Here is a 16,815-nt window from a genome sequence, read left to right on the forward strand (position 1 = left end):
ATAGCTTCAGATTCTCTTGCTTATCAACACTTGCAAATGTGTACCTTTCTAAGAATAAGGTTAACTATCTCAGTCAAATATTAATATGATTGTATGTTTAATTTCTTCAGAGTATAAATTCTTTATGCTTTTCCACTGATTTTGCTCTCCTTTCCAAGGTCCCACAATTACTTTTATAGTAAAATGCTGAATACAGGTTCCTTAGACTATATTTTTCAGTATTCCTTTTTTTATCCCTTATATTCTAATAAAACTTTAAAATTAATTTTTGTTGTTGTTGTTGTTGTTTGTTTTTGTTTTCATTTTTGGTCAGTTGTGGGGCTTGAACTCTGGGCCTGGGCGCTGTCCTTCAGCTCTTCAGCTCAAGGCAAGTACTCTACCACTTGAGCCACAGCACCACTTTTGGTTTTCTGGAGATAAGAGTCTCACGGACTTTCCTGCCTGGGCTGGCTTTGAACTGCAATTCTCAGATCTCAGCCTCCTTAGTAGCTGCGATTACAGGCGTGAGCCACTGGCGCCTGGCAAATTAACTGTTTTTTAAATAAAATGTAGAGATGAAGGGGAACTTGGAGCTAATCTATATACTTTACAGATTTGAAGACAGAGAGTGGGAGTTAAGTAATTTTCCCAGAATCCACAAAAACTAGAAGCAGAACTATCCACAATTTAAAATTTGCAACATTCATTCCAGAGATGGTTCTTTTATAGCCAACCCATATATACTGTTTCCATACTTAGCTAACATGTCTCCAAATCAAGTATCAATTGATAATTCTTGGACCAGATTTAGTCTAGCATAATACTAATGAAACAAAGAGTAAATGTTATTTCTAAAAATTTTGAGAACAAAAATCATTAATGAAAAATGTGAAAGGATAGTGACAAATTATTTTTTAAGCAAAGAGTGACTATAACCAAATCTCTTAGATATCTATGTCTCTTCAAAAATTTTTAGTCAACAAAAGAGTAGCAGCAAGTTTATAGGATTTTATTTTCTATCCCCCTACATATTTCTGGCCCTCAGTTCATTTACTGAATAAACAAGCAGTCCCTTTTTCTTAAAAAATAAGATGAAGATTCTAAACTTTAGAACTTATTGTCATTTCTTTCTCCTTGGTCATATTCATTTGACAGTTAAAACATTAAAATTGAAAGATATTAAATATGTACACACTGAAGAACTAAAAGATACCACTACTGGAAAAATTATTACTGGAAAATTAGGAAATAGATTGAAACATATGTCTTCTTTTTAAATAGACTCCCATAAGTAGAGTCAGTCTAGTTTTAGAGATGAGGAAGGAGGAAAAGTTGGAGAATGGGTTTGGAGTCATGGCCACAGCCTCAACAGGCTCTCAATATTCATTGTTTAGTAGCATTTTGGGTTCCAACGGCTCTCATCTATAATCCTGCCTACTTGGGATAAGGAAATTGAGAAGACTGAATTTCAAGGACAGATCCAGCACAGAGTTTGTAAGACTTTTATCTTAATTAAGAGCTGGACATCATGGTACATATCTATCTTCCCAGCTAATGCAGGGATGGATGAGAGGATTGGTACAGTTCAGCTAAGGCAAAAGCAATACTGTATCTCAAGAATAACCAGAGTAAAAGGCTAGAGGCATAGCTCAGAAAGTAGTGTTAACTTCCTGGAAAGTATCAAATCTTGAGTTCAAAATTCTTGTGTCACAAAACAATAATAACAACAAAAATGACTTCTATCTCATCTCCCACTAGCTGCTACCATGGTAACTACAAAAACTGGTATGTTTAACCTACCTTCTGCTGTAACTGGTAAAGAAATTTCCATGCAAGCAGCTGATTGTGCCTTTCGAAATGGTGGCCTTCCAGGACCCCAGCGATTTACTTTTGAAACATCAGCACTGGAGAGACGTTTCCCTGAACTGCAACTCTGAGAAGTTGGACTTGTGCAATGTCCATTTACATGGTCTGTGTATCAAAAGGAGGATGGCAGAATAAATACCATAATTAAACCTTCATGTAAAGGAATCAAAGGCTTTAGGTTAACAAAGAATAATAACTCCTTTTATCCCCCAAATCAAATAGGTATGATTAAGTCCTGGGTATATTAAGGATTAGTCATAATTTCAAGGTATTTATTAAGTATAAGATACAGTTTCAAAAATATTCCCTTTATGTATCCTATCATTTAATGGCAATATAAAATAGACTATAGCATTGGACTCTGTTGTCAATTTATGTAAGATTAGGAAGCTCTTTCATTAATTGGACTTTAAATGTAGGAAAGGAGCACCAAACTGCAGGTGAGAATGGGACTACAGGTACTTAAGGAAAGTTCCAGAAAGGCTACACATAGTTGAGGCATAGATTGTGGAGCCAAGCTATCATGAGCAAATTCTAGTTCTTTTCCTTACTAGTTGTTCAGATTTCTGAAATATTCATGCTTTAGTTTTTTTTTTTTTAAACGGTTGTGGGGCATGAACTCTGGGCCTGGGCACTGTCCCTCAGCTCTTCAGCTCAAGGCTAGCGTTCTTCCACTTGAGCCACAGCGTCACTTCCGGCCTTTTTCTTATGTGGTGCTGAGGAATCGAACCCAGGGCCTCAGGCATGCAAGGCAAGTACTCTACCACTGAGCCACCTTCCCAGCCCATTCATGCTTTAGTTTTCTCTTGTGTATGTATGGAATGTTATTACCTACTTCATGGTCTTTTCTGTGTAACAATACATGTACATACTAGAATAATCCTGGCCGCAAGTAGACAAAAATGAGTATAATTTTATTATCATCACACTTGATTATTAATACTTCTTTCTGTCTTTGTGGGCCTCAGGTAGATACCTGAGACTGTGCAGGTATTCATGGTTATGAGACTCCAGCATAATCCAGTTAAGCACCAGTGTAGTTCTCCAAAACTACCTCAATCTCAGCAGCACAGGGTGGTAGGAAACACCATTTGCTGCAGGTTGGATAGCATCACAAGCACTTCATGCTAGTTGGTAAAAGTTAATGCTTGGAAGACACTCCTAGCCCAATCCCTAAGAGTTCCTCTAGATAGAGCCTCTGGAATGGTTCTAGTGCCAAGGAAAGCTATGTTGCCACCATCTACTAGATTTTTCTTTCAGGTAGGAGCACCTATGGTTGGTTGTCATTGGCTGTCCACAAGTCTACCTCAGCAATAGACAGCAAATAGCAGTGTTGTGCTGCTCTATGCAGACTGTGGGCTCAGGGTACTACACAGCTTGGCAGCATTGGTGGCCACAAATATGACAAGTACCTGGCCTCAGGCTGGTAACTACAGACCAGGGCTCTGGCCTTATCCTGCCCACAGGGAGAGCTTATGAGGAAAGACTACTCTTCAAGATATGAATATGGATTGCCCTTTAGGGATTAAACAGTGGTATCACACTAATAGCAGACTACTGGAAAACATGGACCTGGGGATACCCTATACAACATACATCCAGAGTTTTCATTAAACCATGGTTTCACCTAATAAAACGTGCCAGAAACAGACCAGATAGTAGTAAGTACGGGGAAGGCAGAACATTGAAAATAGCTAATTTTAGAAGAAACTCAACAAACTTAAAGAAAACACAGAGAAATGAATCAATACTCTAGCAAAGAAACTTAGCAAAGAAATGGAAGCAATTAAAAAACAACAACAAAAATTATTGAGCTGAATGCAGTTAGCAAAATTAAAGTTTCTATAGGGGGTATCAATAGAAGGATCAACCCAACTAATGATAGGCTATATGAAAATAAATAATTGGGGAACCAAACAGTAAAAGGAATGAAGAGAATATAGCGGAACTTTGGGACAACATTTCAAGAACAGACTGGGGTTCAAGGAGTTGAAAATGTCAAATGAGTAGAAAGCTTATTTGAAGAAGTAATAAAGAGAAGTTTCTAAAACTTAGAGATTAATACAAATATCCAGGTACAGGATTAATATTATTATTATTATTATTAAAATTCACCTATTAAATTTAATTCAAGACATCTGATAACCAGATCATCCAAGGTAAAAAGTAAAGACTGTCACAACTGAAAAAATCCACAACTAATATGTAAAGAAAATCCAATTCATTTGCCAGAAAACTTTTTAGTAGAAATCTTAAAGGCCAGGACAGAATGGCATTAGATTTCATCATACTGAAGGGAAAAAGCACCCCTGATAACTGAGAATACCATATAGCCAGCAAAGATATCCTTAGAAACAAGAGAGTGATAAACATACCCAGATTTAAAAATAGTTAGCAAGTGTATCTCTATCAAACCTGTTTTACAATAAATGCTGAAGGAATTACTTCAACTTGAAATAGTATGTTCATAAGAAGCAAACAGAAAGGTATAAAACTCTCTGCTAAGATACAGACAAGTTCAGAATCCAACATAGTAATCATGTTTCATTAACCATTAATATATTTAGCCTAAAGACTAAGAAAACAAAATAACTTAAAAATAGCTACTTTAATATGTGGTATTAATAATATAAAATTATAAGGATGAGTCATCAAAACTTTAGGCAATGGAGTGTAAAGTAGAATTTTCTTGTATATTTTCTTATTCTTTTGTGTGTTTGTGTTCTTATATTTATAATTATGTTAAATTAATGTAATTTCAGAAGATTTAATCAAAAGCTATTTTTAATCAAAAGATATTTTTGTAAGCTTCATAGTAACCAAAAGGAAAAATAGTAGACAAATCAAAAGTAATAAGGAAGAAGTACAAGTGCTTCATTTATCTATGAAGAAAGATTGTTAGAGTGAGAAAGAAAGGAACTACAACAAAATAAGTGAACAGGTTACATAGTGACTATAGTTAGACCTTACCTATCAATAATTACCTTGAAAGTATATAGATTAAACTCTCCAACTAAAAGAACAAAAAGACAGCCACTATGAAAAAAGAGGAAGAAGATCAGTAGGAAAGAGATAATTAGAGATTATTATGGGTGATTAAAATGATCAAAATTTGTTATTCACATATATAAAAATGAAACCTATTATTTTATACATAAATATGTGCTAATAAAATACAGTGAAAATTAAAAACAAGGCCTATGTTTTGTTTACAAGAAAATCATTTCACCTTTAAGAAGATATATAGACTCAAAGTGAGGGAGTGAAATAAAATATTCCATTCATATAGAATCCAAAGAGAAGTAGTAGCCATACTTATATAGTTTTTGAATATTTTTTGTTATGTTTAAGTAGTTATTTTTTTTTTTGTCAGTTGTGGGGCCTGAACTCTGGACCTGGGCGCTGTCCCTCAGCTCTTCAGTTCAAAGATAATGCTCTACCACTTGAGCCATAACACCACTTCTGGCATTTTTTCTGCTTATGTGGTGCTGAGGAATCGAACTCAGGGCCTCATGCATGCAAGGCAAGCACTCTACCACTGAGCCGCCTTCACAGCCCCTATTATGTTTAAGTACTTGTACAAGGAGTTGCCATTCTCCAAAGCAGTTTATGAATACAGTGAGTCTTGATCAATGTCATCCCTTTCAACATTCTCACCCATCTTTCCCAACCCACCCTTTCCCTCACTTTTCTCAATTGTTTTAGAATTAGTATTGAATTTTCTTGCCATTTAACAAAGTAGTTTATGTATACAATGCATCTTGACTTGTCTGACAAATAAAATTGCTTGTAGTCCTTGCTACTTAGGAAACTGAGGCAGAAAGACAGCTTAAGCTCATGCGTTTAAGCCATCCTGGGCAAAACATAGTGAAATTCTGTCTCTCAAATAAAAAACAAACAAAAGAGCTAGGTGCTGATGGCTTATAGCTGTAATTCTAGCTATTTGGGATGCCTAGATTGGGAGGATTGTGGTTTAAGACCAGTAACTCATGCACAGAAGTTTGTAAGATCCCCATCTCAGCAGAAAAAAGGCTGGGTATAATAATAAGTGCCTATCAAACCAACTACAGTGCAAATGTAAATAGGAGGAGAATGGTGCAGACCACCCTAGGCAAAAAAGTGAGACTCTATTAAAAAACAAAAAATCAGAACAAGTGTACTGACACTACAACTCAAACACTCAAATGGCAGAGCCTTGTACGTGTAAGGTCCTGAGTTTAAACCCTACTACTTAGAGAGAGAGAGAGAGCGAGAGAGAGAAAGAGAGAGAGAGAGAGAGAGAGAGAGAGAGAGAGGGAGAGGGAGAGGGAGAGGGAGAGAGAGAAAGAGAGTAATAGTCAATTTAGCAACAGGAAACAATAATTCTTAATATATATGCTCCTAATATTGGAATATCCACATATACAAAGAAAATAATAATAGAGTAAAATGGAGAGACAGACTCCAATAGAACTATAGTTGGGACATTAATGGTCACTTTTAGAAATGAACAAAACACCACACAGAAAACAATGAGGGGGGATGGGGTTTGGAGGTGTGGCTCAGTTGATAGAGTACTATAGCCAATGAGTCAAAGCATCACATATCAAGTTTGAGTCCCAGTCTCACACCTAAGAAAAAGACAAAATATAACAACAAATGAACAGCAGAGATAACTTGGTCCCTAGATTAAATGGACCTTAAAGACATCTACAGAACATTCTATCCAACATCTATGGATTGCAACTGATTTTTTTTCATCAGCATAGGATAGACTACAATATAAAAACCAAAATAAGCGTCAAAATTTAGAATATATTGGAATCATAGCATGTAACAAAATTAGATTTGATAAGAAAACTTTCAAAATTATACAAATATACCACATGAAAATTAAACAGCTTATATTTGATCAACTAATAGATAAGGAAGAAACAGACGTGTCAGCTAAAGATGGCTGCGCCCAGGCAAATGGAGCAAAGGTGGTAGTGAGACCTGAGCGGCCCAGGAGGAAACCCGGAGCCGGCTGCTGGGAGGTTCAAGATGGATCATAAACCAGATAATACTCTCAAGGAAAACTTAGTTTTTGATATCATAACCAGAAAAATTAACCAACTTCCAGAAGCAGATAGGAATGTCCTTGAATATGGATCAACATACGTTGGACTTAATGCTGCTTTTTGTGGTCTAATAGCTAATAGTCTTTTTCGACGTGTCTTGCATGTTACAAAGGCTCCAGTGGCATCTGGCTTACCAATGGCAGTGATCCCATTTTTGACAGCTAATGTGGCTTATAAAGGTTTTGTAAGTTTACCTTTGAGTACAGGTGATTTGAGTTGTGAAACCTGTACTGTGACACGGGGTGGACTGATTGGTCTAGTTGTGGGTAGTCCGTACCCTATTATCTTGGCTATTCCTGTAAATGGTGGTCTAGCAGCCAGGTATGGATCAGCGCTGCTACCAGATAAAGCAAACATCTTAACTTACTGGATCAGGATTTCTAAGCCTGTCTTTAGAAAAATGAAAATGTTATTTCCCATTTTACTTCAGACTACATTTGCAGCATATCTTGGATGTAGACAATATAAACTACTCATAAAGGCTCTTCAGTTACCTGAGCCTGACCTAAAAATGACTTAAAACAAATAAAATAAATTGGTGAAAATAAAAAAATAAGGAAGAAACAAGAAAATAAAACAAGAAAATAAAAATTTCTGAAAAAAAATGAAGATGGAGATACTCTACACCAAAACCTGTGTGTGTGGGGGGGGGGGCAGGTAATAAAAACAGTACTAACAAGAAGCTATAGCAATGCCCACATCAAATAAGAAGAAAGATCTCAAATGAACTCTCACTGCATTTCTAGGTACTAGAAAAGCAAGAACAAACCAATTCCCAAATTAGTAGTAAAAAATAAAGACCATAAAAATAAATGATATGACTATTCAAATATAAGGGAAGTTACGAGTGAGAAAGTGGAAAAGGGTGACATTGATCAAGATATACTGTATTCATAAGCTGCTTTGTTAAAGGGCAACTCCTCTGTACAACTACTTAATGATAATTTTAAAAATAAAAAATATATAAAATGTTATCAAAACAAGAAGTTGGCTCTTTGAAGAAATAAGAAATTAAAAAATTCCTTTATAAGATTCATTTTAGGAAGTGGCACTGTGGCTCAAGAGGTAGAGTGCTAGCCGTGAGCTAATGAGGTGAGGGACAGTGCCCAGGCCGAGTTCAGGCCCTACATCTGACCAAAAAAAATCATTTTAGAAGAGGAAATGCTAGATAGCTTTACTGTTGAATACTACTTAAAGAAGAATTATTTTCAATTTTCCTTAAATTCTTCAAAAAAAGAATAAGAAGGAATTCTTCTATACATAGTCTATGATGCTAAGCACTATCAAACTATAATAACCTGATAAAGACACAACAACAAATAAAATCTACAGATCAACATCCTTGATGAACATAGATAAAATAATCCTGGAAAAAATACTAGCAAGATTAATCCAATAGCACATTAAAAATATTATTTACCATGATCAAGTAGAATTTATCCCAGTGATGCAAAGATGGTTTAACATATTCCAATCAATAATATGAGACATTAATAGAATGTACAAAAACCATGTAGTCCTCTCAACTGAAGAAGAAAAGGTATTTGATAAAATTCTATGCCAATTCATAATATAAAAGCTGACCCAATTAGATACAGAAGGAACATATTTCCACATACACTAGAATGAGATAATAGCAAACATCACGATACATACAGAACTTTCTAAGATGGAATAACCCAAGGATGCCTACTTTCACCACTTTTATTCAACATAGTTCTGAAGGTGCTAGCCAGAAAATCAGGCAAGAGAAACAAATGGCCATTCAAATTATGAAAGAAGTAAATTGTCATTGTCTTTAGATGGCATGATCTTATTTACAGAACCCCTTTCAAAATCTACCATGAAATTACCAGAAGTAGCACCTAGCAACTTTACAGGATACAAAGTCAGCCTACAAAAATCAGGAGCATTACTATATGTCAATAATAAAAAAATTATAAACAATATAAATAAATGAAACAATTCCATGTATAATCGCTACAAAGTAAGTATCTAGGATTATATTTAATCAAAGAAATAACAGATCTCTATAACACTGCTGAAATAGATGGAAGATGAGAAACACACACACACAGGCACACAAATGGAAAGACATCCTATGTTCATGGCTAGAAGAACAAATATGGTTAAAATATGATCAAAATATGCAACGTGATTTACAGATTAAATGCAATACTTACTAAAATATCAATGATATTCATCACAGAAGAAGAAAACAATTTGTTTATGCTTGAATAACCAAATTCTTGTTGAGCACAAAGAAGGAAGTAGGAAGCATTCACTATCTGAATTCAAGGCATACTACAAATCTAGTAATGAAAACAGTATGGGATGAATATTGATATAAACACATATTCATGGAACAATGGAAATGAATAGAGTAAATATGTTAATTGATAGCCAATTGAGGTTTGACAAAGTTGTTAAGAACATGCATTGGAGAAAAAGGTCAGTCTTTTCAAGAAATGATGCTGGGAAAATTGGTATCTAAATGCAGAAGAATGAAACTAGACCTCCATTTCACCAGTTTAAAATAAAGATCGACTCAAAATAGATTGATGATAAAATTGTAAGACTAAAACTATTAGAAGAAAACACAAGGAAAATCTCCCAGGACATTATAATGGCAGAATGTTTTGAACAAGATCACAAAAGCATAGGAAACAAAAAGATAAAAATAAATAAAAAATAACAAATGCAATTTTTATGTATCTAATGGAGTACAATATGATTTTTTTTTTTTTGCAGTACAGGGATTTGAGTTCAGGACCATGTGCTTACCAGGCATGCATTCTATCACTTGAACTATGCCTCAAACTCCTTTGAATTTAGCCATTTTTCAGAGCAGATCTTGCTCAGGTTGGCCTCATATGACTATCTTCCTACCTTTGCCTCCTATGTAGCTAGGATTAGGTTTGTGAAGTATAACTAACTGCCTGGTTGAGATGGGTGTCTTGCTAACATTTTGCCTGGGCCATCCTTGAACTGTAATCTATGTGGTCTCTGCCTCTTGACTATCTGCGATGCAGTCACAAGGGACTTCACCAAGGCCTAAATTATTTTGACATTTATGAAATATTTGTTTAAATAAACCATATGACACAGTTCCTGATAGATAGAAAGTGCTCCACATACTCAACTATATGTTGATTCTTCTGGCATAAATTCACTTCATAGCAGTTTCATTAACAATAATGTTGAACTAAATACCTATGTAACTACTGTTGGTAATTTACATTAAAAACCAATGATTATCTCCTTTAATTAAATTCAAACAGGAGTTAAATAGTCCTTCAGCATCTTCTGGTTCCAGGATCCCCACAGATAACAGAATCCTTGGCTGCTTAAGTCCTTACATATAACACTGTAGTAGTGTTTTCTATAATCTCTTCATATCTTCCTGAATAAATTATTTTTAGATCATTGTTATACCCTATATTTCAGAAAATAAGGATGAGATTTTTTCTTATCTGTGCATTTTCAGTACTGATATAAGTTAAAAAATAGTTTTGGTCTGCCACTAGTTGAACCCATACATGTAGACCTATTACTATTGAGGGGCGACTGCACATGTAACTAAATTTTAAATGCATAAATTACATGTGCTGTAAAAGCCACTTACGTTAGATAGAATGAAATGAGATATGTCAATATTCAGCATACAGTTTAGGAACCATGTTTTGTAGCTTAGGTTTAAATATTAACTCTAGCATTTAGTACCAACTTAATTTCAGTTTTTTTCACCCCTCTGGGAGAAAAAAGATTGAAAATAGTGACATTGATCTTCAAGTATTTCAAAGAAAATAAAATCAAATTGTATAAAATGGTGTTTTAACATCTGGAAAAATAATATGAAGATGATGCATTTTTGTATTTGAGCCTTGAACTTATTGGGATTTAATGCTAGGGCTTTCAGTTCATGTAAAGGAAATGGATGTAAAACAAAAAATACCATTCTAGAATTCTAGAATAAACAGACTAAAGTTCTATAAGAAAACTTTATGAATGCTTACTTAATAAAATTTATTTCAGAGTATGATTAAATGTATAAGCCATGGCCACTACAAAAAATAAACTAAAAATGAATAAAGTTTTCTACAACTTTCCTACAATTAAAAATGGAAAGAGCTTCATTCCCCTATGCATCAGTTTTTTTATGTTTAATAATTAATTCTAAATAATACCAATGCACACAATAGAAAAAATAACTGCAATAAACTGTGCTCACTTACATAATTATAGTCACAAAAAACCTATATGCATGACAATCATCTTAAGTTTTTCCATAATAAAAAGAAAACACATAAAATATTCACTACAAACCTTGGTGTACAATGATTTATAAACATATTTTGGTAAAATGATTATTAACAAACAAAACATTGAATGCTGCCAACAGAACTGTATGGTGATTTTTAAGAAAGCCTTTTAGAAAACTATCAAATATTGCCAAGTAGGAAACTTGTGTTATTCATGGATTGGTTGGTAGAAATGTTCAGCCAAATGAATGTAAGAAAACTTAAAATTGCTGGCTTTTGCCTACCGTACCAAGATCAGCCTTAAGATCTGTTGGCAGACTTAACTTTCTTGATCCTTTAACTGAAACAACAGAAAAAGGAAAAAGGCAGTTGTTAATTATATAAAATTAAGGAGGAATGTGGGGGAAGAGTTGTTTTATAATGCACTTATTAGTCCTTTTTGTTGTTGTTGTTGTTTTGGTGTTTGTGGTAAGGATTGAACTAAGGGCCTTCTACTTCCTAGGCAAGTACTCTACCACTTGAACCATACCCTAGTCCTTTTGCTTTTAGTTTGTTGTTCAGTTTTTTGTTTTTCAGTTTGTTGTGCTTTTGCCAGGCCAAGCCTGACTGAGATTCTCTATCCTCTGCCTCCTGAGTAGCTTGGATTACAGATGTGCTATGACTGGCCCTAATTATTAATATCTTGATGAATATTATGCTTAGTGAGCATGTGTGGAAGCAAAAATAGTGTTCTTACAGTAATCATGTAAATATTTACATAGTTTCAATCATATATGTTGTATGAAGTAATTTACTGAAAGCACCAAAAATTAATTCCAGAGCTATTTAACAGATAAAATAAACACTACAATAAATGAATAAGATTATATTGCAAATAACAAAGTGTTATGAAATTGAAAGAAGAAAATTCTAGTGTATATGCTGTAATCAAGGAAATCTCCATGCCTATGGTAGATGAAATAATGACATCAATATTGGAATCTGACATGTGAATTAAGGTGGTAAAAAAGTCTTGACAATACAAAACATTGAAAATAAATTTAATTACATTATTATAAGTTCTCTAGTAAAGTCTATCTAAATCAAGGAAACTAGAATTCATTAAAAGACTTCTTTTTTGGGGGTGGAAGTAGAGTCTGGTCGTGGGGCCTGAATTCTGGGCCTGGGCGCTGTCCCTCAGCTCTTCAGCTCAAGGCTAGAGCTCTACCACTTGAGCTACAGTGCCACTTCCAGCTTTTTTCTTTTTGCTTATGTGGTGCTGAGGAATCGAATCCAGGGCCTCAGGCATGCAAGGCAAGTGCTCTATCACTGAGCCACCTTCCCAGCCCGACTTGTTTCTTTTTTATCTGCTAATTAAAATTGTACATTTAGCATTTCACAAAATATAAATTATTATATATGATATCAAGGAAAAAATTAAGGAAAATTACCTTATAAATATTTCATAGTACTTTATTAGGACTCATACTATCAATTAGTTAATACATTCTAATGAGTGGTTTTATTTACAACCAGAAATGCTATTGGAAAATTAAAAATGCAAGATGATATAGCAAAATAAAATGTTCAATTTCAAATCAGAAAACAAGACCAAATGTGGTGATGCACACTGGCAATCTCAGTTACAAGGCAGAGATAAGGCAGTTCATTTTTCAAGGCAAGAACAGGGGAAAAGTCAGTGAGACATCCATCTCAATCAATAAGCTACAAGGTGGACATTCCTGTAATCTCGTCTTCACAGGCAGAAAGATCTCAGTCAAAGGCTAACCCTGACCAAAAATGTAAAACCTTATCTCAAAAATAATTAAATTTTAAAAAGGGCAAGGGATGCCTCACAGTTACAGGCCCCAAGATCATACCCCCCAAATCAGAAAACATGCCTCATAAGTTCTGAATTATTACTATCTAGGTATACAACTTGAGAAAAATTCCATCATTGATCTGTACTGTAATTTTCTTACCTATAAAACAGTATTGTTGATATTATCTAGGATGTTTCAACTTAAATTTGCTTTTAATACATGCACTACCATGCTCAGCCTTGTTGTCTGATTTTAAACTGAAATTCTTTCTTTCATGTAATCCTGCATTTATTTTCAAATAGTATTTCTGGTTGTAAAGGAAATTGCTCATTAGAAAGTATTGATAATCAATCTGAGTCCTAGAAAGTATTGGTAAAAGATTTCAAATATATAATTGTGAAAATCTTAAAGCTTAAATATAAAATTTAATATACGCCTCATGGGTCATGAAATACTATTTGGCTTTTGATATTACTCCAAGTATTTTTAACAACTGTTAAACTGTTACTCCAACTGTTTGTAACAGGTTGTAAATTGTATTTAGTTCCAAACTTATAGGCTGACTAAGTTTGCCATGCTAAACAACTTATTAAAGCATACATAAATATTATCACTGTAATAAAATAATAGTAACAAACTATTTTCCCTATGAAGACATTTTATGATATATTTATATAGGTTAAGGTAAAATCAAATGAGATTTTAATAATTTGGGTTAATAATTACTAGCACTAAAAGATGTTATTTATTTCAATATAAGGAAACCAAAATATATACAATAATCATACTATATATTAAGTGTTTAACAGGAACTTACCCATCTTAATATAAGAATTGTTTCTTAATTTACCTTAAAAGTTGCTATGTTTGGGCTGGGAAGGTGGCTCAATGGTAGAGTGCTTGCCTTGCATGCCTGAGGCCCTGGGTTCGATTCCTCAATACTACATAAGCAAAAAGAAAAAATCCAGAAGTGGCACTGTGGCTCAAGTGGTAGATCTTTGAGCTGAAGAGCTGAAGGACAGTCCCCAGGTCCAGAGTTTAGGCCCCATGACCGGACAAAAAAAAAAGTTGCTATGTTCTTTTTATATAGACTTTTTAATATGCCTTACATATTAACTACTTTCAATAAATAATAAAGATGCAGAAAGAAGAAAAACAGTCCTGGTCTTAGCATCCAAAACTCTAGATTCTGCAGAAAAATTGACTACAATGGAAGCATCTTATTACTCACAACTCTTTTGGATGAGAATATTATCTCTTATATTCCAATAGCTAACTCTGGCTCTCAAATCTGCTCCAGTATCTACTCTAGCTTATCATCTACTTTTTTGATAGTACTTTATATTTAAAAATTAAGCCTACCATAACAGATCTCATCTTTCCTAGGGAGGAAAAAAGAGACTAGATGCGAGGATGAATGAGGGAACTTTCTTCATAAAAATGTCACACAGGCTGCTGCTATTTATGCATGCAATATTCTTCCTCCTTTGGTCCAGTTAGTAAACTTTTCTTCTTTGCAGAAGTCAGCCCCAAACTTAAGCTAACTTCTGTAGCACTTCTGCATATTTTCTTATTAAATTTAATACACTTATTATATATGACCTTTTTATACTCTATTATCCATTAGAACCTCAAAACTTTTGAAGTTTTTCAATGATGAGTACTGGATTTTCAATATCTAGTCAAATGCTGGCACAATAGTTAAAACAGTGAAGTCAGAAAGCAGGGCAAAATATTAGTCTAACGAAGGCTAAGTAGGACAAGTAGAAAAGGTCAAAAGCTATGTACATATGTACATATAAGATGATTTAAGCGAAATGAACTCCAAGATAGGGACACACATATATTTTTCTTGCTTGCTACTATTTCTAATGTATTTATAATGTATCATGTGATTTTTTTTTGTTTCTTTGTATGTTCCTCCCCCACGATATAACCCCCGTTTTCACTGTATTTGATGTCGGTGCCCTGCATCTTATATATATACATATATACTTCTGTAATTTGTGGAGGAGAAGGGAAAAAACAAAATGCTTCAATAGGGATACAGGTTGACCCATTGTAACAATCAGATCTACTAGACACTATGTTGAAAACGAACTTTACAACTTTGGCAGGGAGTTGGGTGGTGTAGTTGTGGAGGTGGGAGGGAAGGGATGATAGGGGAAAAACAAAGGAGGAGGCAACAATGCTTGATAGGAAATGTTCTCATTACCTTGCTCATGTAACTGTAACCCCTTTGTACAGTACTTTATAATAAAAAAGATAAAGAAAGCTTGTTCATGTGCTAGAAATAATAATGGAAATGTGTCTGGAAAGCTTATTAATACTTAGTGCCTGAAGTGATAGTTTCTTTAGGTGTTTTAAAATCTGGCATGTAAAAATTGGTACATGGTTAGAGAGTAGATTGAGCTTGAATAAAGAAGTTTTATTTTTCTTTCCTTCCTTCCTTCCTTCTTTCTTTTGTTCTTTCTTTTTTTTCTTTCTTTCTTTCTTTGTAATGAGCCTCAGGAAATGAAGCTCTCCAAACGTATGCATTTTTTTTTTACTGTTTTCTAAGCTAAAATATACATACTATTCTTACTTCATGGTGGTAAAAGGGGAGAAATGGAAACAGAAACTTTTCTTAAAATTCACCGGTTAAGTAATCTGCACAGAGAAAAGGATCTGAAGAATCCTTGCCCATAGGAAATTCAGAGGTCATAGACCAATATCCTAAGCAATGCATTATGTCTTCTATAACATTCTTCACATTCTGTCAGTTTGAATAATTTTATGATAGCAACCTTCAAAGGCTTATAAAATTAAAATTTTGAGTTGCTGAAAATTTCCTTGTTTTTAAGCTTAAGATACTTTTTTCTGTTATTTACCAATTTGTCTGTTTTAACCTTTGGAGCAATGAAGACTAACCAGTTCCTAATCTTATATGGCATATTTTATTTTGGCAATATTGAATTTAAACTCATGTTTTATGCTTGAAACTTGTGTTCCCAACACATGCCAGATGTTTTTGTCCTGCTCCTGAGGCTTAATCTAAGGGCCTATATTCTGACCCTGAACTTTTCTTGCTCAAGGCTAGTGCTCTAACAGTTGAGCCACAGCTCTACTTTTGGCTTGTTTTGCTGAGTATTTGGACATAAGTTTCATGGCCTTTCCTGCTGGGGCTGTCTTTGAGTCACAATTCTCAGATCTCAGCCTCCTAAGTAGCTAAGATTACAGGAGTAAACCATAGGCACCTGCCTACATACCAGATTTTAAAGTATCTGAAGACATTTAGTGCCAATTCCAGGTCAGCAAAAATTTGTTTTTCTAAGAAATATTACAAATGATCACATTTTGAGAAATGGGACTTTTACCTGGGATTCTTCCATAAGAAGTATTTGCTGAGGTGCACCTCAGATTTTTCCATACAAAAAGAAGCCATATTGCTCCTAGTGATTATATTCTTTTAAGACTTTGCTATTTTTTAAAGTGATTATGGTAGATGTCTCACACCTGTAATCCTAGCTACTCAGGAGGCTGAGATTTGGAGGAGCATAGTTTGAGAGCAGTGTAGGCAGAAATGTTTGCTAGACACTTCCTCCAAAATAGCCAGAAAAAAGCATGCCTGGAAGCATGATTCAAGCAGTAGAGTGCCTCCTATGAAGCCTGAGGATGTGACTTCAAACATCAGTTCGATAAAATAAATCGATAGAGTGATTATAATTAGATATTTTTCAAGTTGGTTAGTTCTTTTTGTAATTAATTGAAATTTTCTCCCATAATTTTTAACCTTCCATTTTCTAATGAGGAATAGAGGGAAGCAGT

At 34.3% G+C, this 16,815-nt stretch overlaps 1 protein-coding gene and 1 pseudogene across 4 annotated transcripts in view; one reads left to right on the forward strand and one right to left on the reverse strand.

Moving 5' to 3' along the window:
• The window catches only part of Stxbp5l (syntaxin binding protein 5-like), a 176,711-nt gene that overhangs the window by 21,813 nt on the left and 138,083 nt on the right, over positions 1 to 16,815 (reverse strand). For 2 of the 4 annotated variants that reach the window (XM_013019354.1, XM_013019353.1), the window contains one exon: positions 1,780 to 1,950. The exons of the other annotated variants lie outside the window; for them this stretch is intronic. In XM_013019354.1, the coding sequence (XP_012874808.1) occupies positions 1,780 to 1,950 (171 nt within the window). The remainder of the gene's footprint in view (positions 1 to 1,779; positions 1,951 to 16,815) is intronic. 4 annotated transcript variants of the gene reach the window in all.
• On the forward strand, positions 6,773 to 7,487 carry LOC105987922 (annotated as a pseudogene).

This window comes from Dipodomys ordii, unplaced genomic scaffold, assembly GCF_000151885.1.
Source record: "Dipodomys ordii isolate 6190 unplaced genomic scaffold, Dord_2.0 Scaffold45, whole genome shotgun sequence".
Classification (NCBI taxonomy): Eukaryota; Metazoa; Chordata; class Mammalia; order Rodentia; family Heteromyidae; genus Dipodomys; species Dipodomys ordii.